Source organism: Lepidochelys kempii, chromosome 27 (assembly GCF_965140285.1).
Source record: "Lepidochelys kempii isolate rLepKem1 chromosome 27, rLepKem1.hap1, whole genome shotgun sequence".
Lineage (NCBI taxonomy): Eukaryota > Metazoa > Chordata > Testudines > Cheloniidae > Lepidochelys > Lepidochelys kempii.
The window spans coordinates 13,978,220-14,000,793 of record NC_136406.1 but is presented as its reverse complement, the minus strand read 5'-3'; the positions used below and the strand labels follow the sequence as shown (position 1 = coordinate 14,000,793).

Genomic DNA, 22,574 nt, shown 5'->3' with positions numbered 1-22,574 from the left:
CCAACCCGGACGGGGTAATAGTACAAGCGGTTCCTCCCGTAGGGCACAGGTGGCCTTTGGCCATCTTCCCACAATACACTGCTCGTGGGAGCCATGGGACGGGTACCCAGTGGGGATTGCAACTGAAGTGGCTCTGAACCACTCCAGCATGGACACAGGGTGAAACCTCAGCAAGGCAGAGCGTGTCTCAGCCGAGCTGGGGTGGGCTCACTGAGCTGGGCTGCTCTGGGGCCCTCCAGCCTTAAAAAACAAGCCAGGCCATCCCAGCCCTCCCCAAAGCTGGCTCTGCCCTTCGGCTTGAACCGCCAGACCGTTGGTTGTGCCGGTTAGGCGGCTTTCCGAGTGCAGGGCTGCTTGAGCCGGTTCTGCCGAGCTCGTTCCATCGGGAGCGGCTCTGTTCCGTCGGGCAGACCCCGCACTGAGGGAAAGGCACCGGGTGAGCCATCTGGCACAGATGCGGTTAAGTGCGGCCCGTCAAAATGCTCCAAGTCGGGGATCTGCCCCTCTCCCATCACTCCCTCACTCCGACCATGTTCCCTCCTCTCACGTTTAACCATATGGACCTCGACGGCGCGAAGGATCCCGGCACAGGCGCCTGCCTGACCCTGCAGCAGCAAAGTTGCGCCGAGAAAGAGAAAGGGCTTCCCAGGCTTTGGAGGAGACGGCGGTGCAGGTGGCAGGAGAGGAGAGGGAGCTGGGGTGGGGGTGGGAACCAGCTGCGGGTCTGCAGGCAGCACGGCATGGAAGGGGTTATCTCCAGAGCCGGGAACTCCAGCCAGCCAGTGAAAGCCCGCTGGCCCTACGTCTCCTCAGCTGCAGTGGTTCCGAGGGGTACGAGTGCATTGCTTTCTCTCTCTCGCTTCCCTAATGGCTGGGCAGGGAGGAATCTCGTAGCTCCAAGGGGTTTTGATCTCTCCAAATGCCGCGTCCTTCCCCTTTTCCATCTTTTCCCTCCCTCGGATGATTTTTCATGTTCTGCTAACGGCTGCTGCTTTCACGGCCCGCATGAGCCTCGCTGCCTCATGAAGATTTATGAAGCTGCAGTAATAAACTGTGTTGGAAAGATCCTCTCGCTGGTCATCCCCACGGAGCGGCCCCTGATGACATCCCGCCAGGGACCCTCTGTGCCGTCCCTCCCTGGCACCTCTCGTGGGGCACTGGTGCTCTGGGGCTAGGTGGCTTTTTGGTGGGATCCTCAGCCGTGTCCTTTCGAGGGGGTGGGGAGAGGTAAAAGGAGAGCGATCGCTGGGGCTGTGCGCACAGTTCCCCAGGAGTCAGTGTCTCTCTGAGGCTTGCGAGGAGCAGGGCTGGCTCTGTTGCCTGGCATTCAGGAAGATCTCACGGGGGAAGGCGGGCATGGCTGTGTCCCCAGCACATGTCCCATAGGACCTTGGGGCGTGGCTTCCTTGCAGCGGCTGGGGAGACACCTTGGTCGGCAGGTAAGGCCATGGATGGTTGAATCAGAGGAGAATTCCAGGGCTTCCTTAACCCACCATCTGCCCGGGAGCAGGGCCTCGCCCCAGACACCAGGACTCTCCCTGGGATTGCTATTGTCGTCGTGGGGATTCTGCTGCTTGCAAAGGAGCCTCTTTCCATCCTGCCGAGGGAGGGGGTGTGTGTGTGGGGCCAGGGTTCCCCTGCCCACCACCCCCAGGAAGGTGGGCGTTGTGACCTGGAAGCCATCTGTCCTTCCCAGCGGCACCACCCCGAAGCCAGCTCGGCGCTCATCCTGTGTTAGCCAACAGGTAAGCGAGCGCTGCCGGGACGTGGTGGGACCTGCTTGTTCCTGGGCATGTCCCGGGAGAGAGAGCTGGAGGAGGGAGCTGTTACTCACCAGTTAACCCCCCCCCCACAATGCACACAACAGCACCCCGCCTTCCCTGGGTGCCTGGCTGATTTCTCCTGGGAACTCCAGGCCCGAGTGGGGAAAGAGGGGGAGCCACTCCGGTTTCCCCGTGGCTGGAGATAGCACTGGCGGGGCAGGAGATGAGGGATCGCCAGGGAAGCTTGGCTAGGCTGCCCCGGCTGAGCTGGGTCAGGGCGTGGCTGGGAGGCGCCCCCTAGCCTAGGCGCAAACACTGCAAGGCGGGAGGTTGGCCGTGCAGCGGGGGCGCTGTGAGTAGGGGCTGGGGCATCGGGCCCGCCTGACTAGGGGAGCTGGAGTCTTTTGGAGGAGGCTTGAAGCAGAGAGGGCTGAATGCTGGTGGGACCCCCGAGGGCAAGTCTCTAAGAGAAGGGGCGCAAACCCCTGAGCGGAATAGCGGTGCGGGTACCTCCGTCCTGTCTCCCTTCGCTGCCCCGCTCTGGGAGGCTGGTTCGGAGCCCCTTGGCTGTAACGCAGCAGGGCCGTTCTGGTGCTGTCAGCCAGGCAGCTCCACTGCACAGACTGGCCGCAGCGTCACCTCCTCGGCGATCGTCCCCCACTCCGGGTGTGGGCCAAGCAGTGAGAGCCTGGACCAGCCACGCGGCTGTGGGGAGTCTGCGCTGGGGAGCAGGAAGACCATTGGGAGCCTGTGTTGGGGAAGGGAGCCATGGGTGGAGCTGGGGGTTGGAGGCAAAGGCCCCACCCCAGTTGTGTGGCCAGGCGTGACAGAGCCGAGCCAGTGGCTGGAGCCATCTCGTGTGGGGTTTGTTACATTTCTCGCCGGGAAAGGGTCGGCAGAGCCCTGGGGCCAGGTGATGCCGACCAGACCAGCAGAGATCAGCCCTCTCCACGGGGGCTGGGACCTGGGCGGGGGACCGTGTGTCCCCCAGCGAGGGCCGATCAAGCCAGAGGCGAGGTGCGAGGCCATCACATGGGGCACCTGGCGCTGTGGCTCCGGAGGGTTTCTCACCCTCACGGACAGCCCTGAACCTCTTCCCCCAGGCACGACGGTCGCTCCCGGCTTTGGGGGCCCGGTCAGGACTCACTAACCAAGCCTGTGGAGTTACTGCATGGGTGACCCGCAGCCAGGGCTGGGCTGGAGACGGGGACCAGCTCAATGGCTGTGTCCCAGCAGATGCCAGCGTGGATGGTGTCCCCAGCCCTGAGGCTCCACGCCTGGGCTGCCACCCGCCTCGCAGGGCTGAAATCACTGCTGCGAGGGCCCCTTCCTGGCCTACCTTCGTTCTCCTGTTTTCTTTCTGGAAGGAAGGAAAATATCACCCCAGTGCCGGGCCCCCAAGAACCTCCCTACCCTGGGAAGCCTGACCTTTTCCTCTCAATTTTTCCTCCCTCTCCTTGTCATCATGCACGATTTATCACAGCTGATCGGGAAGCCCAGAGGAATGCTGAGCGGGGCCCCGCTGCGCTAGGCGCTGTACAGAGAGGTGGCAAAGGCAGCCCCCGCCTTGCCCAGCTTGTGATGTGCATGTCTGATTCTCATTCGGTGGCTCAGCCTTTCGGAGTCACTGGGATGTCGGTGCGGCTGCTGCAGCAGGCTGAGGCTGTATGGGATGCCTGGATTCCCTGCCCACTGCAACCCATGCTTCTTCCTGGCGCTGCAGGGGGATGCCCATGCACTGGAACTCGGGGCTGGCTGAGCCCAGGAGAAATGTTCTCTCCTGAAAAAAGAAAAGGAGGACTTGTGGCACCTTAGAGACTAACCAATTTATTTGAGCATGAGCTTTCGTGAGCTACAGCTCACTTCATCGGATGCATACCGTGGAAACTGCAGCAATCTTTATATACACACAGAGAATATGAAACAATACCTCCTCCCACCCCACTGTCCTGCTGGTTCTCTCCTGAAACTTTTTTGCTTAATTATTCTCAGGGTGGCGGGATGAGCTGTCTCAAGTTGTCCCTACAGCCAGCACGATCCAGGGGTAGGCAGGGCACCATCACCCAAAGGGCTCGGCAGGCAGTTGAGAGGTGTTGGCTTCTGGGTGGGAGAGGATGGGTCCAATGGCTGAGCAGCAGGGGTGGTTTCAGAAGCTGGAGGTACCATTCCCCCCCATTCAGGCTTATACAACCATCAACTGGGCCGACCTTGTGGCGTACCCATTGCCCGCAGCGCCCCCCTTCCCTGCTATGCTCCCACTTATGCCACCCCCAGGACCTAACTTGGGGTCAGCTTCAGGAAGCACCTGACAAACTAATCGCTTTCCCCACTCTCTGACTTGCAGCCACCTCTAGACTGGAGCATGGCAGCTGTTTGGAACATCTCGCGACCATAGGCGGCATCAGCTTGAAAGGAAAAAAAAGAGAAATTCTATTGGGCCGGGAGGATTTAGGTCAGTGGAATGTAATTACCCCAGTTTCACTTTGGCCAGGAAACTTGGATAACACCCTTGTTCTTATGGGATCATGAAAGACCACATGGGGTTTCGCTCCTTTCTCACAGCCAGGCCCGGTGGTCTCCCATCTACATACAAACTCAGTCTGACCTTGGTTAGTCTGGGAGAGCTGCAAGGCTCCCAGCACAAAGCCGTACAGCCACAGGCCTCCACAAGCAGCTTTGGCCAGGGGGAAAAAGATGGGGGGTAGGAATAATATGGGGGGCTTGGCAAAGCCTGGCCTGGAGATGGAGCCCACGATCCGATGCCTGCAGGGGTACTGCCCCTCCACTTGCTCATCATCCTCTGTCTTTGGAGATGAGGGGCGCTGGGATCCGGAGCGGGGAGAGGGGCCCTCCTTGGGATTGCCTGCCAGGAGCGTTCGCTGGGGCTGCTCCTCTAATTGCTGCACTGGTGGGTTCCAGCGTGTGGCTCCTGGGGTTAATTGCACCGACAGATCTTTCCCTTCGGTTCCGGCTGGACCCCCTAGCGAGAGCCCATGTGCCTGGGGGGTTCTGCAGGGAGCCGGGGGGGCGGAAGGCCTGCCAAGCAGTGGGCCCCCCAGCCCTAAGCAGCGTGGCTCTGACCTGCCTGCGGATCGTGCAGGGCTTTTTAAATAACTCTTTTTAGCAATGGAGAGAGAGCCAGCGAGCTGGCGCGTTCCACCAGCAGAGCGTGTAATTAGGGAGCCAGGAGCTGCGTGCTGATGCGCTGGCGATCGGTGGGCGGGAGCTTGGCACGGTGCCGTTCCCTACGGCTGCTGCTGAACTCCCAAGCAGGGAGAGGCGTCCGGGACTGCAGCACGAGCTTGCCCTATCGCCGGCCAAAGGAAGCAAGCGCAGGGCAGGCTGCAGCTCCATTGCAATCCCATTGCCTCCCGTCCATTGCAGTTCCACCCCCCTCCACTGCAATTCTGTCTCACCCCCCCTCCCGTGGCCCCCCAACTGCCCAAGGAAGAGGAGAGAGTTTCTTGGCAGAAATGGCAATGTTGTCTCTGCAGTGGCTTGACTGTTCACGCACGATCGTGCGCTCTCACACACTCCTGCTTCAGCCATGCAAGCAGGTCTCGGCCAGGAGGCTGCGTGCTCGAGTAGCTTGAGAGGAAGTCTAGGACACCCGGGTTCTCGTTCCGATGATGCCAGTGACTTGCTGTGCAGCCTTGGGCAAGTCGCTGCCCCTCTCTGTGCCTCAGTTTCCCTATCTGTGAGACAGAGGGAGAACCTCCCCCGGCCATGGGACGGTGTGGGGACGAATTCGGTCGGGTTTAGAGCGGAGTTTGTAGTGGAAATGCCTGCTGTGACTGAGAAGTGATTATCCTGTGAGGTTGGCCACCTTTCCCTGGCATCTCCCCTGGAGGCTGTCATCAGCTGCTCCCTGCTCGCTGTGTACTCTTTTGCAGCACGAGCACCTCCCCACACTCCGGGATCCAGGCTCTGCATTTCTCTGACACGGGCTTTGATTGTTTATTGTAGGGCCTAGTCCAGTGCGGGACCGGGCATCTTAATAGGCCTCCTCCCTCTCTCACTTCTACAATACAGGTTAACAACGGTGAGTCCGGACTCCTGGGTTCTGCTTCCGGCCCTGCTGCTATTTGCTCTGTGGCCTTAGGGAAGCCATCTCGCCTTTCCTTGCCTGTTTCCCCACCCGAGGATGGGCTGAGAATAGGTACCCGCGCCCCAGGGGTGCTGTGAGCTTAGAGCTGTTGTCTGCAAAGCCCTTTGAGATCCCAGGCACAGAAGAGGGGCCGGTGTGGTGAGCACTCCGGGCTGGGCCCTGTTGCTCAGAACACGACGTTCGTGTCTAATGAACAGGGAGCAGCAACCAGCTTCGTACCAGGACAGAGACCCCCACTCACTGCATTGCCCCCTGCATCAGTGAGACACGCCCCAAAGGCTGGCTGCCTGTGGGGCGGACAGCGTTGGGGATGCCCTGACATCCCAGCTCATCCTCCCAAGGCTGTCTCTGGCCCAGCTGGGTACGGCGGCCCCATGCAGGGGATGCTGGTTGGCTGGCGCCTCCCGTGGGTTACATCACAGAATGGCAAGGTGACATGGTCCCTGTAGGAGCGGGGGGTTGGAACAACACAGGGGAGCTCATGAGCATTGGAATTGCCGGCCCGTTCCCTCTGCATCAGTACTGAGCCCATGCCCGGCATGGCTGTACAGTGTGTGAGGGGAGTGTATCCTTCACTGGAAGCAGTAAAGCAAGGCTTTGACACGAGGTTCACGAAAGATCCCATGGTTCTCTTGGGCAAGACTGCCCCATGCTTGAAAATCTGTCATGCAGGAAGAACCTGGGGCACTCGGTCTCGTAGCTGGGAGTCGGGGCCCTGACCTGGCCGGATCCCAGCCCGGTAACTCCATTCCCTGCCTGGTTCCACGCAGGAGATGTGGCTATCAAGGCAGATTCTCCCAGGGGCTGGAGTCCCCGCTGGACTTTCCATCTGGAGCATGTCCTAGGCCAAAGCTTCCCCCAGCTGCCTTGGCTCGGAGGTGCTGTCACCGCCTGCTAGATCAGGCACCAGCCTGCCAGGTGACCCTTGTCTTTTCAAGGCCAGGCTCTCCGGGAAGCTGGGCTGGCTTTTTCGAATCTCTCTCCTGAGCAGCCGGGTGTCGGTCCCAGCCCCAGCCTGGCACAGAGAACTCCTGAGAAAGCTGTTTCCCTTACCATTTCCCAGCAGCCCAGTTGAGCGAGCCGCAAGGAGGCCGGGGTGAGAGCCTGTCAGAGGGTCCTGGCTGCAGCCCAGATTTGCTGCCTGGACATGTCCTCTGGGGCTACTTTCCTCGGAGCGTGTGCACGAACCCATGTTAGGCCAGGGCAAGCTGGGGTGGGTGGGATCGAGCAGGGGAGGGCAGGGTGTGGGACGTGGTGGGTTGCAGTGGGGGGCGGAGAGCACGGCATCTTGCAGTGAGCAGTGTCCTGGGGAGAGTAGGGGAGAGAGGGGTCAGGGGCCAGGAGGGGCTGCTGTGGAGGGGGTGGGCAACTCAGCAGGCGCGGGGACGGGTCCTGGGGGAAGGAAAAGGAAGGAGACGTCGGAGTCACCTTCGCGGGGTTGTGGGGGTGGGGGATTTAACAGGCATTCTGGAATTTTCTGAGGGGAGACAGACCCTAAGCTGCCCTCCCCTTTCAAGCCCCAGGAAAGCTCCAGGCGATCTCCACGTGCAGGGAGTCCCAGTCATTAATTACCACTCGCAGGCTCGGCACAACTTCACTGGAAATTAAAATCACGAAGTGCAGCCAATGAATTACCTGTGGCTGCAAACCGGCAAGCTTCCCCCACCCCCTTACTTTCTGTGTGATTGCTGGCCCCCACCCCCGTGATATCCTCCTCCTTTGCAAAAAGAGGGACAAACAGCGCTCTGCAAATGACCATTGACTGACGGGGCGATTGACACAGAAATGACGTGTGGTCCAGGGGTCCCAAACACAGGACCAGGAAAGCTGAATTCGGTTTCCTGCTCTGTGCCTGGGGGACCTTGGGCCAGTTACTTTGCATCCTGTGCCTCAGTTTCCCCATTTACGAAAACAGAGTTAATTTATCCTTCCCTCCCTTACTGGGGTGTCATGAAGTGCTTTGATGTTTGGAGCTCTCTGGGTAGAAATGGCTATAGAAATATCAACATATGAGCCAAAGATGAAAGAAGCCTGGGCTGATAGTTAAGGCACTAGCTGGAGACTCTGGGTTCAATTCCCTGTGTGACATTGGGCAAGTCACTTAACAGCTATGTGCCTCAGTTTGCCATCCCTAAAATGGAGCTAACAGCACTGCCCTACCTCACAGGATAAATACGCTATAGATTGTGAGAGGCTCACATACTACAGTAATGGGGGCCATATAAATACCCAAGACCCATGTACTTATTGTAATGCAAACTCTGCCCCCTAGTGGTGAGAATCACTGCTTGCCTCTGTGTCATAGGCTCTATTCTGTTAACAGCTGGTGGAGATTCTCCTTCAGCTCTCTATCCAGCTGTCTCAGCCAAGAGCCTTAAGCACAGGACTATCCTTCCTCTCCCTTGTCTGGTATTTTATCCCGGGCTACAGTCATCTTGTTTTAAAGTGTTTTTTAAACCCAAGGCACCTGTAACAATCCATCGCTATCCGCCTCAGTCACTCATGGCACCGTGGGGCTGGGCTCCACCTGTGAGAGCTAGGCTGCCCATTGGAGCTGCGTTCTCAGGGTCTTGTGTTTGTGGGGGCTGAGCACTCCAGGGGATCTCGGAGGAGGATGCTTTCCCAGCTCTCCCTGCCGAGGCCAGTCTTAGAGGTGATGCGGGCAGGTCCCTGCTGTGCATGGAGAGGCGCTCGGCGGTCAAGGTGCTTCCAAGACAGGGGCATTTTGCTCTGGTTTGAGGGGGCTTTCCTAATCTGAATGCTGAGAATCTGCCGCTGGCGTGTGTGTGTGTTGGGGGGGACTCCCAGTGGTGACCGGTTCTGGCACTAACTCTGTAGAGCTCTGTCAGCACAGGGCCAGCCGGGGAGATGCAGGATCTGCTAAAGACAGAGCCAACAGCAGGCAAGGGGCAAGGTGAACGCTGGGACGAGCCTACAGAGAGATCTGGGGCATGAGGGACCTCGGGAAGGGGGTGAAGCTGGAGCAGGGAGCTGGCTGAGGAAGGGGTCTCCCTGGGCCTAGGTGTGCTGGCTGTGTCTCTCTGCAGGAAGCGTGTCCCCACGCCTGCCTGGGGAAGTGAGAAGAGATGCCTGTCGCCGGGTGGGGAGCGCGTTGCTTTTGCCAGCTGGACCTTAGCCTCAGAGCGGCGCCGGCAGTCCGAAAGAGTCCCCCTCCCCCCATGCACTGCCCTGCATTTCATTTTCTTTTTGGTATGTCCGTTTGTCTGTGTCCTTCTGTGTGTCTCTGCTCCGGAGCAGCGTACGGGCCCTCGTCTGTCCTGGGTCTCTGACTGTTTTTGGTTTCAAGTCAATTGTTAGCCTTTTCTTTTGAACGTTGTGGTCTCTGTGGTTCCCCTGTCCTGTCTCCCTACGTCTGTTGCTGTCCCGGGCCGGCGGCTCTGCAGCCTTCAGCCTCCCCCTCCCCTCCTCTCTGCTGCAATCTGTCCCAGGACAAAACCCTGATTGCAGCCCCTGACTCTCCTTCCTCCTCCCCAGGCCAGAATCCGCCCCCACGACCCTGCCCCCTTCTCCTGAGCCTGAAATCCACCCACCCTCTGTTTGCGCCTCATACGCCAAGCCCTCCTTTGGGGGCCGAATGAGTAGCAGAGAGGGAGGGAGCGTAGGTAGGAAAGTGGCAATGCCTTGGGGGCAGAGGGGCTGTTGCTGGCATCTGGTCACCGCGGACAAGCCCAGGACTTTTCATGTGGCTTCTATCTGAGAGGCGATTTAAAGAGACGCTGTCAGATGCTTTAGCCACAGGTTTAGAACTCACCTCCATTGCTGGCTTGCAACAGCCCCCCCTTAGAAGCTTAGATCATCTCCTTCCTGATTCGCTTGTCCCTGCCCCCCACCCCCACACCTTTGCCCCCTCCTCCCACCATGGGTGCTGGGCTCTTTGGAAATCAGGCCCCGGTTGCAGGGGGCGAGCCCTAATTCCCCGGCCTGGGCAGAGATGGAAGGAGGGAGTCGAATTCCCCGCCTGCTGGGCGTCTCGCTGGGGCGTCTCTGTATTTTGTTGATGTCATTTGCTGCCTGGCAGCAGAGCAGCGAATGGATCCAATCCATCTCGAGAGATTTACCAAGCGGCCAATGCTTCCTCCTCAGGTGTGACCCACCCCCTGGTCTCGACCACTGGACAGCGCCCCTTTAAACCTGACCCATCGGAGAAGCCAACTAGTGGATTGCTCTGTCTCCTGGCCACCAAGCACCCAGGGGGGAGCAGCCTGTGCAGAGTATTTGCCTGCAGTGACCCTCTGCCTCTAGTCAGGCGCTGCGGTGGGGTCGCTCTGCCGTGAATCAGGGCCAGCTGGGCGTGTTAAGCAAGGTGGGACTCGGGCTTCAGGCATTGGCCTTTCACCTCTGGAGAACGAGGCTGCCACATGAATGAAGTTTGGTGGTTGCCAGCCAGGGCCTGCCTTGCCCATGCCCATGCCCTGCCCCTCTTCTCGAGCTAGCATGCTAAAAACAGCAGGGTGGTCACAGCGTAACTGTGCAGGGTAACGGAGAGCCAGGCCCCTAGCCCCCATCCCCTGGGCATTGTACAGCCACCAGCCATCCAACCCAAGCTCTGCTCAGGGGATCTGGAGCATGGACCCTGCCCCCGGCCAGCCTGTGCCATCAGCCCCTCACTTCAGTCCCTGGCTGCCAGCCCTGACCAAGCAGCTCCACAACGGAGCAGTAACTGCTGGATTCCCTGGCCCCTCTCGACGGTCGCCCCAACGACCAAGGCATCAGGCCGAGGGCTGGCGGAAAGGTCCCTGACCCCAGCTCTGCTCTCTCCCCTTCCCCCACCCCGTGTAGATCCCGAGAGGACTAGCACACACATGATCTCAGCGGACGATGCGGAGTACCCACGGGAATACAGGACCCTGGGGAACGGGACCCGGCGCTTCTCCAACGTCGGGCTGGTGCACACCTCGGAACGCCGGCACACGGTGATCGCTGCCCAGAGCCTGGAGGCCCTGACTGGGCTCCAGAAGGCCGAGATGGACCGCAAGCGGGACGCCTTCATGGACCACCTGAAGAACAAGTACCCGCAGCATGCCCTGGCCATCCGAGGCCAGCAGGAGAGGATCCGGGACCAGGTAAGGGGCACCGTTTTGGTTAGGCGTTTCCCCCCGTCTCTGCCTTTCAAGGGGCTCTGTGAACTCTAGCCCAGACCTGGCAGTGGGGTCGGGCAGTGAAGTCACAAGAGGCATAAGAGGGCTGGCGGGCTTGGTTGGGGTCTTGCCAGCAGCAGTAGGCTTTCCTCATGCTCTCCCAGGGTTGTGAACGTACAGCATCTCTCTATGGGGGCGCGTGGGGGTGGGAATCTGACCTTGGGGGTGGGCTAGGGGACAATCATTGGGAGCAGATTTACCTCTGTGTGGGGAGCTGGGGGTATGGGGAGATTTGATCTCTGGTGGGGGCTAATGGGCATGCAGCAGGGGTGTATTTATCCTCTCTATGAGGAACGGGGGCCATGGAGTCCCCCCACTCCAATGGATCTGTCCTCCAGGGGGCTAGCTGGCACATGTGGGAGGAGGGGAGACCCCCACCCAGTTCTTTCCAACCTTCACTTGGGTTGGGGCTGTGAGTAGGGGCGGGCGAAGGGTGGAAACTAAATTGGCTGAGAGCCAATCCCCCCTCCCTGCTCCCTACCTAGCCCGCGGGGGTCAGCACCAATGCTCATTGCACACCTGGACTCTGCGTGGCCCTAAACACCCTGCTCGGGGCTTCCTCGCCTCTGGGCTTCCTCCCTCCAGAGCACTTCTCCCCTCCCTGGGGTGCAGGGGGAACCTCACAAAATAGATCACACCGGACAAACCTTTCACCGCAGCCCCTGCCCCAGCCACGAGCCCCAGGCTGCCTCTTGGGAAGGCACTTCTGGCCCCCTGTTTTTTTTAACCGCCCCAATAGCCCTCCTGCCAAAGGGTAGCCCCAGTGTGAGGCTGGGAGCCTGGCACAAGCCGCGGTGATGGGGGGTGTGGATACGTATGCGTGTATCATAGGCCAGATTGCCCAGGGCTCAGCACCCAAATCTTCCCTCCAAGCTCTGTTGCTGTTTATACACCTAAATAAGGGCCCGATTCTCCCAAGAACCCAGCACCCCAGGGACACCCGATGTGCTGAGCATTTTGGACACTCTGGCTCCGACTGGGGGAGAGAACACGGCCCCAGGTGTTTCTACAGCTTGCTTTGTGATCACAGAGCTGAGACAGGTTTTGAGGGTGAGTCCTTGTTTGGACCGGCTGTTCCCAGGAACTGGGGCTTGAAGCCCAGAGCGGCAGCCAGACCCGGGCACACGGCTGCCTGCACACTAGCTCCACGCAGTCTAGAATTGATCGTGTTCGTGTCAAAGCACCTCATGCCGTCGGAGGGCTTGGAGGCCCCTGAACTGAGTGGGGGGAAAGACCCTGCTGTGTCTGGTGCGGGGATTCCTCACTGAGCTTGAGCGGCTCGGTGCAGGCGCTGAGCGTCGCTGCTCTGGACCCGGGCCACCCCGCCGATGCAGCCTGCTCTGTAATTCCCCATGTGTAATTAGCAGTTGGCCCCCGGTGCAGGCCAACAGGAGGGGCGAGCAGTGCCGCATCTGCCGGCATCTCCGTAGTACGGAATGCATTATAGCTCCCCCTTATCTCCAGAGCATGGGCAGCAATGGGGCAAGCTCCCCCAGAGCCATGCACTGCAGAGGGGAGGCAGTGTGACCCCATGGGTAGAGCGCTGGCCTGAGACTCAGAAGTCATGCGTTCAGTTCCCAGCTCAGCCACTGGCCTGCTGGATGACCCTGCGCAAGTCGCTTTGCCGCCCCGTGCCTCAGTTTCCCCTGACACTGACTTCCTTTGTAAAGCCCTTGGAGATCATTTGATGAAAAGAGCTAAATAAGAATAACAACCCTGACCATCTCCAGGAGATGAGCTGCCATGATCTGTTCAGGGCTTGGCTTCTGTGCTGAGCTTACTGGTGTTATGGATGCCTGTCCTCTAAGGAGTGGGCCACGACCCCAAATCCACCCATGTTGGTTAGTTGATCTGGGCTGCATGACCCCCTGGTTCTTGTGTTATGTGAGGGGGTAAATAACACTTCTTTAGTCACTTTCTCCACACCAGGCATGATTTTATCGACCTCTGTCATTTCCCCCCTCAGTCATCTCTCTTCTAATCTGAACAGTCCCAATCTTTTAAATCTCTCCACAGACGGAAGCTGTTCCATCCCCCTCATTGTTTTTGTTGCCCTCCTTTGTACTTTTTCCAATTCTAATACGTGTTTTGTGAGATGGGGTGGCCAGAGCTGCACGCAGTACTCAAGGTGTGGGCATACCATAGATCTGTATAGTGACATCATGATATTTTCTGTCTTAGTATCTATCCCTTTCCTAATGGTTCCTAACATTCTGCCTGCTTTTTTTGACTGCCGCTGCGCACTGAGCAGATGTTTTCAGTGAATATCCGCAGTGACTGCAAGATCTCTTTCTCGACTGGTAACAGCTAATTTAGACCCCATCATTTTGCATGTATAGTTGGGATGATGTTTTCCAGTGTGCATTCCTTTGCATTTATCAACACCGAGTTTCATCTGACATTTTGTTGCCCAGTCACCCCGTTTTGTGAGATCCCTTTGTAACTCTTTGCAGTCAGCTTTCGACTTAACTATCTTGAGTCATTTAGTATCATCTGAAAACTTTGACACCTCATCATTTACCCCTTTTTCCAGATCATTTAGGAATATGTTGAACAGCGCTGTTCCCAGTACAGATCCCCAGGAGCCCCACTATTTACCTCTCTCCACTGTGAAACCTGACCATTTATCCCTACTCTTTGTTTCCTATCTTTTAACCAGTTACTGATCCAGGAGAGGATCTTCCCTCAGATCCGTGGCTCCTTACTTTGCTCAAGAGGTGAGGGCCCATGTCAGAGGCTTTCTGGAAAAGGGAGATAATGATAGTGATCCCCTTTATGAAGCACTTTGTGATCTACTGATGAAAAGTGTTATCTAAGGGCTAGGTATTACAATCATTCTGTTCCCGGGCAGCATCTCAGAGAAGGGGAAATTAAGGTTGTAACTCTATATCAGGAAATTCAAAAGGGGAAAAAATATTTTATAGGCACCATCATTCAAACAAACACACACATCTAAAGATAGAACATTCCACCTTTAGTCTGCCCCCATATCTCATTCAGCCTTTACTCTGCCCTCTCATTCAGCCTTTACTCTGCCATGCCGGCCCTGTGCATCTTCCATGTAACATACAAATCTGTCTATGACACGTGTGACAGCTAGGGGACAAATCAAACCCCAGATGCCTTGCCAGGAACCTGGAAAGCTGAGGACAAGCTTTGAAATTCCAGGTGCTTTGGCATTTTGTCTGACAGCTTTATTATTCACGATGTTTATTTCTAGTAGTGCCCAGAAGCTGAAGATCAGGTCTGGACTCTGTTGTGCTAGGTTCTGTACATCCATGGCAGCCTGCTACAAAGAGCGTACAGTCTAAGTAAACCAGGCAGACGAAGGAAGCGTCACCATCCCTAGTTATGGAGAGGGAGTGAAGGTACAGAGCGATTAAGTAACAGGTTTCACCCAGGGGGTCTGTGGCAGACAGAGCTGGGGATCGGACTCAGATCACATGCGTCCTGGTCTAATATCTTGCCAACACAAGCAGCCTGCCGCCAGCCAGCTATTGTAGGTGCTAATGCAGCCTTTGCTTGGCTAATATTTCACTCTGTTTTCCGACAATAAGTCCCTTTCTTTCCTGCACTTACCTCCCCCGGACTGACATGCTGAGGAATTAATGGCACCCTGGACTTTAAAGAGCCTTTCTTGTGGTTTCTGATCTGGCTGCAATGATTCCTTTGGCCTGTGCCAAGTTTCCTTCCCGAAGCAAACACATTGTTCCTTTTAAATTGGATCATCTGTTTTGTCCCAAGCCAGCTAGTTTCAAGGGGGAAACCGCCGGGTCTCTCATGCTCCAGACGGCTGGGAGACCTGGGCACTGATGGGATGCTGCAGGTGCACAGATGGCAGGTTTGGGAGCAGGCAGAGATCTCTGAGAGTGCTCGAGCTGAGTGCAGCCCATTGGCATTGCCCAGGGCTCATTGGGTGGGCCTGTGGGATCTGACCTGAGTAGCCTCAGTCCAGTTCCCAGGGCACAAGTGTGTCTCCACCACATAAACCACCCCCACAGTTGACACTATTGGGTTACCCTTGTTGGAAGAGACTAACACATTTATCTGAGCATAAGCTTTCGTGAGCTACAGCTCACTTCATCGGATGCATGCACGATGAAGTGAGCTGTAGCTCACGAAAGCTTATGCTCAAATAAATTGGTTAGTCTCTAAGGTGCCACAAGTCCTCCTTTTCTTTTTGCGGATACAGACTAACCTGGCTGCTGCTCTGAAACCTTGTTGGAAGCTGCAGCAGAGTTTCCTGGGCACAACCAGTCCTTTCCCCCTTCCGGGTTGCCCCAAGGATGGGCTGAGGAATGCTCGCCCTGCTGCTGAACATGCTCTGGGAATCAGCCACTCTAGTCCCCAGCCCCGTCAATCCAGCCCTGAATTCACAGCTACAACTGCATGGTATGGAAAGGCACCGAGGGCGGTGAGCGCAGCGGGAGCTGGAGAAATTCCAGCTGGGTGCCTCCTGGAGGGATGAAAGCAATGTGGGCAGAAAGAAATAGAGCATTTTAGGACAAAATCTTCAGGGCCGTAGCTTGGGTCACAAGGTTGATGTGGCATCGTTTTTGGCTGCATCGAGTCCTCCAAGTCTCTGTTTGTCTTAACTCCCTCCAGGTTTAATCTACACATGTGGGTGTGTGCGTAGGACACCAACTTCCTTCCCTCTGTTGAAGTGGTTTCCTTCCCAGTGTGCCACCCCCATGCTGGGCCAGGTCCCAGAAATCAGTTTGGATCGGTGGATATAACTGTTAGGTTGTGAGAAAAGATCAGTTTTAACCCGGACCTGGCCATTGGCCAGCGCTCTCCCACGATAATTCCGGGAGGCTGGTCGGGGTTACTGATTTCACTGGGCGCCATGCAGGACTCACTGACCTGTGTTCTGCAGGAGGGCAAACTACATGATCAGGCTGGCTCTTCCGGGCCTTAAAAAGCAATGGCTGTGTGATGTCTTGGGGGCCTAGTGCATAGGGCGCAGGAAAAGGACTCAGGAGACATGGCTTCTGTTTCTGGCTCAGCCATGGGCCTGCTTGGTGACCTGGGGTCAGTCCCGTCCCGTCTCTGTGCCTCAGTTTCCCCATCGGTCACATGAGGATAACGAGGCTGACTTTGTTTGTAAAGTGCTTTGAGGTTTGCTGGTGACAAGCGCTAGATAAAAGCTAGAGATTATTACTCTCTGTTTATGTTTGATCCTTTAAAACAATGAATGCCCCACCACCATCTCCCTGTGCCCACGTTTCCCTCTCCACCCTCCCCATTCCCACCTCTTGTTTGTTACAACTGCCTGTCGTATCATGCTGAATGATAGGTTGTACAGATGCCACGGATGTACAGAACCTAGCACAACAGAGTCCAGACCTGATCTTCAGCTTCTGGGCACTACTAGAAATAAACATCGTGAATAATAAAGCAGTCAGACAAAATGCCCAAGCACCTGGAATTTCAAAGCTTGTCCTCAGCTTTCCAGGTTCCTGGCAAGGCATCTGGGGTTTGATTTGTCCCCTAGCTGTCACACGTGTCATAGACAGATATGTATGTTACATGGAAGATGCACAGGGCCGGCATGGCAGAGTAAAGACTGAATGAGAGGGCAGAGTAAAGGCTGAATGAGATATGGGGGCAGACTAAAGGTGGAATGTTCTATCTTTAGATGTGTGTGTTTGTTTGAATGATGGTGCCTATAAAATATTTTTTCCCCTTTTGAATTTCCTGATATAGAGTTACAACCTTAATTTCCCCTTCTCTGAGATGCTGCCCGGGAACAGAATGATTGTAATACCTAGCCCTTAGATAACACTTTTCATCAGTAGATCGCAAAGTGCTTCATAAAGGGGATCACTATCATTATCTCCCTTTTCCAGAAAGCCTCTGACATGGGCCCTCACCTCTTGAGCAAAGTAAGGAGCCACGGATCTGAGGGAAGATCCTCTCCTGGATCAGTAACTGGTTAAAAGATAGGTCAGCTCTCTGGGGGAGGGGCCGCAGCTTCCTATGTGTTTATACAGCACCCAGCACAATGGGGCGCTGAGCCCATTTGGGCCCTACTGTAATAATCTCTCTCATCACAGAACTGGTGCAGCATGGGCTCCCCCAACACCACCCCGCACCTGGAGCAACGACACCCCATGTGGGGAGAGGGCAGTGCAGTCTCCATGGTCTCTCCACAGAGACTCCTCATAATTTAACAACCATTGGGATTATCTTTACGGCCTTCCCCAGGTGACTGAACCAAAGAGCTACCCTCCTCATTTCACATAGGACCCAAACGGTCCTTGTTGATCCAGGCCAGATTCAAGCCACTGACCCAGAGCCTGTCCTCCTTCCCAGCCCTCCTCCGCTTCTGGACGGTGGGGAATCCATGCTGCGGATGGGCTGGTGTGGAGATATGGCTTAGTGAAGGAGTGTGGCATGGCCAACTCTGAGCATGCAAAACTCATGAGTCAGGCCCCGTGAAATCATGAGATTATCTTAAAAGTCATGGGATTTCCCCCTCCCGCCCAAGGATATACTTTGGGTTCTTCTTATTTGCCCTCTGGGGTGTGAGCCTTTGGGCATCATGAATTCAAGCTTTTCTCTGCAACCATAAGGGCTAGAAACTTCCTGTTCAAAAATAAATAAATAAATAAAGCAAGCTGAGAGTCTCCTGTGATCACGTGACTCCAGGAGCTGGGGCTTTAAACGCCAACTTGTGATAAAATCACGAGGCTGGGCGCATGAATGCCAGTGGGACTTCTGTCTCTTGTCCCCCATGCAGAGTGAGAGTAGCCGATATGCTTTTGTCTATGCTCCCCAGACTTGAAATTGCATAATCTGTGAAGGGCCCTTGACCCTAAAACTGATTTCCGTACTTCGGCCCGCAGGTGCTTGCTTGGACCGGCAAGACTCAGTGCTTCTCCCATCTTCTCCCTTGGGGGGCGCCAGTGGTTCTGGGTTGCAGCTTCCCTCTGAGTTGGCTGCTCCGTTAATGGTCTGGTGTTACGAAAGGGTTTTGTGCAGGCAGGAGAAGATTTCTGGGCATGCTCATAAAAGCCAGTGCATCAAAATCAGAGTAACCTACCAGCTGGAGAAGTTAGGATTAAGCCTCTTCTACGTGGCGTGTTCACAGACTGCGAGTGCTGTTCACCTGTGTTATCACATGGCTTCTTCCGACCTGTGTGGACAGAAACCACCGTATGCAGGGACCAGTGCTGAGCCCCGGCACCTCTGGGCTTGCTGCATCAGTTATGAATGTTAAAAAATTGCTGGAGCTCCGGCACCTCTTTCATTACAAACTAAGCCTTGGCAGAAACCATTGACCAGATCCACCGCGTGGTGTATAGCCGTGTAGCTCTGCTGAAGCCAAGGGCACTCTATTGATTTACCCCAGCTGAGGATTTGGATCTGTGTTCTTAGCCACTCTTAGAACATGCCTTCTCTGCCTACGCGAACGAGGAGAAAATCCTTGTTTCCCCACTGTGTTCTCTGGGGCCAAACAGACCCCTGATGAAAGCAGCTATTTTGTCCACAGAGGCCTAGCAAAGCAAAGCCTCTTCCTCACTGTCTCCAGCCTGCTCAGAGGTGCAGGCAGTGTTAATTATTGATTGTTGTTTTATCATCATCAGTCCCCTGTTCCGGCTGCGCTGGGTTCACACTCATTAGACATTATACAGTGAGTGTCATGCACAGTCTTTAAATCCATTCCGTTCCGCGCTGGAGATACAGGCATCCCCTTGCTAGTCAAAGAGAGCGATTTCTTGATAAATAACTTGAAATGTTTCGGTGATTAATACAATAATGGAACCGCCAGCATTTATAGAAAGCCCCACTTGCTTGGACTCAGGAGCTGAATGATTTTTGAGGTTTGTTATAATCGGGTGGAAAGATCTTCTGGATTCTCATGGTCTCTGTCACAGAGGGTGAAACTTATCCTTGTGGGAAGAGCCCTCAAAAGGCGCTCCATAGCCATAAAGCCCAGGTTTGAAGTGGGATTTAGGTAATACATGGACCTTCTGCTGGTGCACTGCCCAAGGGTGAAGCGCAGCCAAAGATATTAAAATAAATACAACCCACCGTTTTGGGGTGACACTCCAGAGGGGACAGAGTGCTCCCCCTTGGGATGATGCACAGATTCATAGGTTCCAAGGCCTGCAGGGACCATTGGGATCATCTAGTCTGACACAGGCCGGAGAACTGCCCCCAAACAATTCCTAGAGCGGATTTTCTAGAGCAACGTCCAATCTTGATTTTAAAATTGCAAGTGTTAAGGAATCCACCGCAACCCTTGGTAAATTGTCCCAATGGTTAATTACTCTCACTGTTAAACATTTACGCCTTGTTTCCAGTCTGAATTTGTCTAGCTTCAACTTCCAGCCATTTGATCGTGTTAGAGCTTCCTCTGTTAGACTGGAGAGCCCAGTATTAAATATTTTTTCCTATGTAGATACCTATAAGCTGATAACCACTGAACATTACTCCCCAGAGTCCTGCCTGCCACCCCCTATCCGAGGCAGAAACCAGCAAACAAAGAAATGGTCGCATCTGCTTTTGGGGAAAGAAAACAAGCATTATTCATCTTCTCTGAACGTGTTAAACAATTACGGAGAGTAAATGAAAATAGAGGGATTGGAACTAGTGGGTGCCAACCTTTAAATGACATTGAGATACAAACATGATCAAAGCCTTTCTGAAACGTTACAGACTCGCTCGTATTTTTAATATATTAGCCATTTGGCAGGGGGAGGCTGCCAGGTAATTTAGAGCCCGATTTTACCTTGTTGTTTAAAATATGATATACAAGAGCGTTTAGCAAATCAGATCTGAATAGAAATGTTTCGGAAATTTCAATGTTCCGTTCAGCATGGCAGCCCCCAAAGCAGAACACTGTGGTGCTGATCACGAAACCTGCAAAGGGAATGCAATATTAATTTTAATCATACGTATACATATCACAGAGCAGAAAAGGCAGGTGCACACACCCAACAGGCCGTCAGCAAGTCTACAGCCAAATCCAAGGCTAAAGCGAGCTAATTCAAAACCCAGATGGGCGAGAGCTTTAAATGGCAGGTTAACAGTAAACAGTGGAAGGAGACAGGGAAAGTGAAACTGACTAATAGACCAGATTAGCAGCGCTGTCTTCCTGTCTGTCTGAGTTTTGGATTGAGATCCCACCCCCGCAGTACCCAGTGCTGTCCCCAGCTGGAGAAAATGGAGGAAGTAAGCAAACACCACAAAGTTCTGATTTTTTTAAACATTCCGTTTTAATTTATTAATATAAAACAGTAAAGAAATTTACCAGTCTCCTTCCAAGCGGTGTCATCCCGAAGAAGGGCTTAGCGTGGCAATATTATTACTTACTGTGTGTGGTACGGCAGCAGCTAAAGCCCCCAGCTGCGAACAAGGCCCTCTTGCGCTAGTTGCTGTACATGTCGTGATGGTCCCTGCTCGGAACAGCTTACAGTCTACGGAGATCCGATAAAGGGTGGAAGGGGAAAAGGCCCAGTGACAGAGCTAGGGTTAGAATCCCGGTCTCTTGACTCCCAGGCCAGGGTGGGCCCTATCCATTAGCTCATGTCATCTGCACTGTCTTTAACTGGATGTGGGCTCAGAGGAGCAGAAGCGTATCTCCGCCCTCAAACTCCAAAAGGAGGTTGTTTTTGCCTCATGCAGCAGCGAGGAGCTGGGTCCATCCCTACGGTCAGCATGGAATTGCATGGGGGTGCCTTCGAGACAGCTGGAAATAGGGCGACCACCTAGCAAGTGTGAAAAATCGGGATGGGGGTGGGGGGAAATAGGCGCCTAGATAAGACAAAGCCACGAATATCAGGACATCTGGTCACCTTAGCTGGAAAATGTGTTGGTGCTAATACCCTCTGAAACATGGCACTTCCCACGTGGCGCCCTTGTACTGTGAACTGCCGTCAGCCAAATGGCCTTGCTTCCATCCGAGCTGGGTTGGAAAGTTAGAAATGTGTATTATAATAATAATTAATAATGAATTGCAATGGGTGACCCTTTCCCCTGTCCGTGACTCCCAGCCATCTGAATTGCTTTTAGAATGTGCTTGTCAGCTGAGATCTGGCATGGCACGTGCCAGCCGGGAACGCACGATTGTGCAGACAAATGACAAACCCCAGAAAACAGAGGATTACAAACATTCCCCTGACCGTAACCCTCTCAGTGCAGGCATGCCAGCTGTACAGCCCTAAAGCTTCCCCTCTTCTGGTGCCCTCGGGGTTGCAGGCTGCAGGGGGGGAAAAATACAGTAGGGTGGCTCAAGCAGAAATGTGCCTTTTTATAGACTAAATGAAAGTATACGAAAGCCTGGGATTTAAGCTCGCCCAGTTTTGCTGCAGAATACAAAAGGCTGAGGAGGGGGGTTAGTGTACTGGTGGCTTTCTGACAACAGCAGCTTTGCAGCTGCCCAGAATAAATCCGATTTTAGTATAAATAAATATATATCAGCAAAAAGGGCCAAGCTAAAATATACATGTAAAAATCCAGGGCTCTTTCCTGACTCCTGGGCTTTCTGTCTTGCAGAAGGAACCCAGAGCTCACCCTCCGCATGATTTGCTTGCTGCCAAGTTTTTAGGGTCATCGCTGGTAGGGGGGAGGAGGGGGAGAGTGAGGGAAAGAGTTTATTTGCTGCATGCTAAAGCTTCAGGGTTTGCTTGGCAGCTGCTGGCTGGGAAAAGGAAGGGTGGTCTTGTGGTGAAGGCGGGGGCTTGCATGCGGACACTCAGGGTCTGATTGCTAGCTCACCTGGACAAGTTATTGTGCCTCAGTTTCCCCACCTGTAGAATGGGGATAATGATTCCTCCCTTCCCTCACAGGGCGGTTGTGAGGGCAGAGTCTCTGAGGTTTATGAGATGTTCATATACTACAAAGGTGAGGGACATCTGCCTAGACCAGTGGTTTCCAACCTCCACGCATTTCTCAAGCTTGTTAAAACCCCAGAAAAGCAAGCTGAGGTTTTCACCTAATCCAAGGGACTCCAGTAGTTGGGGCTTTAAGAAAGGGAACGAGACTTGTGAAAACACCCCGAGAGTTGGGCTCTGACTGAGCTCCCAATGGGCTGTGGTGATAAATGCACCACTGGGTTGTAAAGCCCAGGAGATTCCTCTGGAGCACAGAGCTGGACGGGTGCAGAGAGTGGCCCTTTCCCACCTGGCTGGTCTCACCTTGATCACCACTGGGGTGTTACTGACTCTTGACCCCCAGGGGCTTCACTGCCTGCTCCTTGGGTACCTGGGCTCAGAGGGGAAGCATTGCACGGGGACAGTTAAATGGTGGAAGTGAACGTTAGCTGCATAGGAAGGGCCCAGCCCTTTGAGGAGGCCTGGAAAGCAGGAATTGCTGCTGAGATCCTGGGAGGGTGGTATAGCTGCCTACCCCACCCTGCAGTTTCTCGCCCTCTGGGGCGTCCCCTTCCCCACTCCTTATATCATATGTCCAGCATGTGTGTGCCTTCCTGAGCTCTTACTAGGGGGTTGCCGCCCGACCTCCCAGCACTGTGGGGCACCCCCCAACGCATCACCCCCTTCCCTGGGTGGTCCCTTCGCTGCTTCTCAGCTCCCTCTC

The 22,574-nt window shown here is 54.9% G+C and overlaps 1 protein-coding gene across 12 annotated transcripts in view; it reads left to right on the top strand.

Annotated features, from left to right (window-relative positions):
- Window positions 1-22,574, top strand: part of SRCIN1 (SRC kinase signaling inhibitor 1) — a 190,476-nt gene that overhangs the window by 79,302 nt on the left and 88,600 nt on the right. For 4 of the 12 annotated variants that reach the window (XM_073326148.2, XM_073326149.2, XM_073326150.2 and 1 more), the window contains one exon: window positions 10,672-10,955. In XM_073326148.2, coding sequence (XP_073182249.1) covers window positions 10,672-10,955 — 284 coding nt within the window. Of the gene's footprint in view, window positions 1-8,935; window positions 9,082-10,671; window positions 10,956-22,574 lie in introns of those variants that run through there. The other 8 variants (XM_073326144.2, XM_073326143.2, XM_073326147.2 and 5 more) reach the window with 6 other exon arrangements.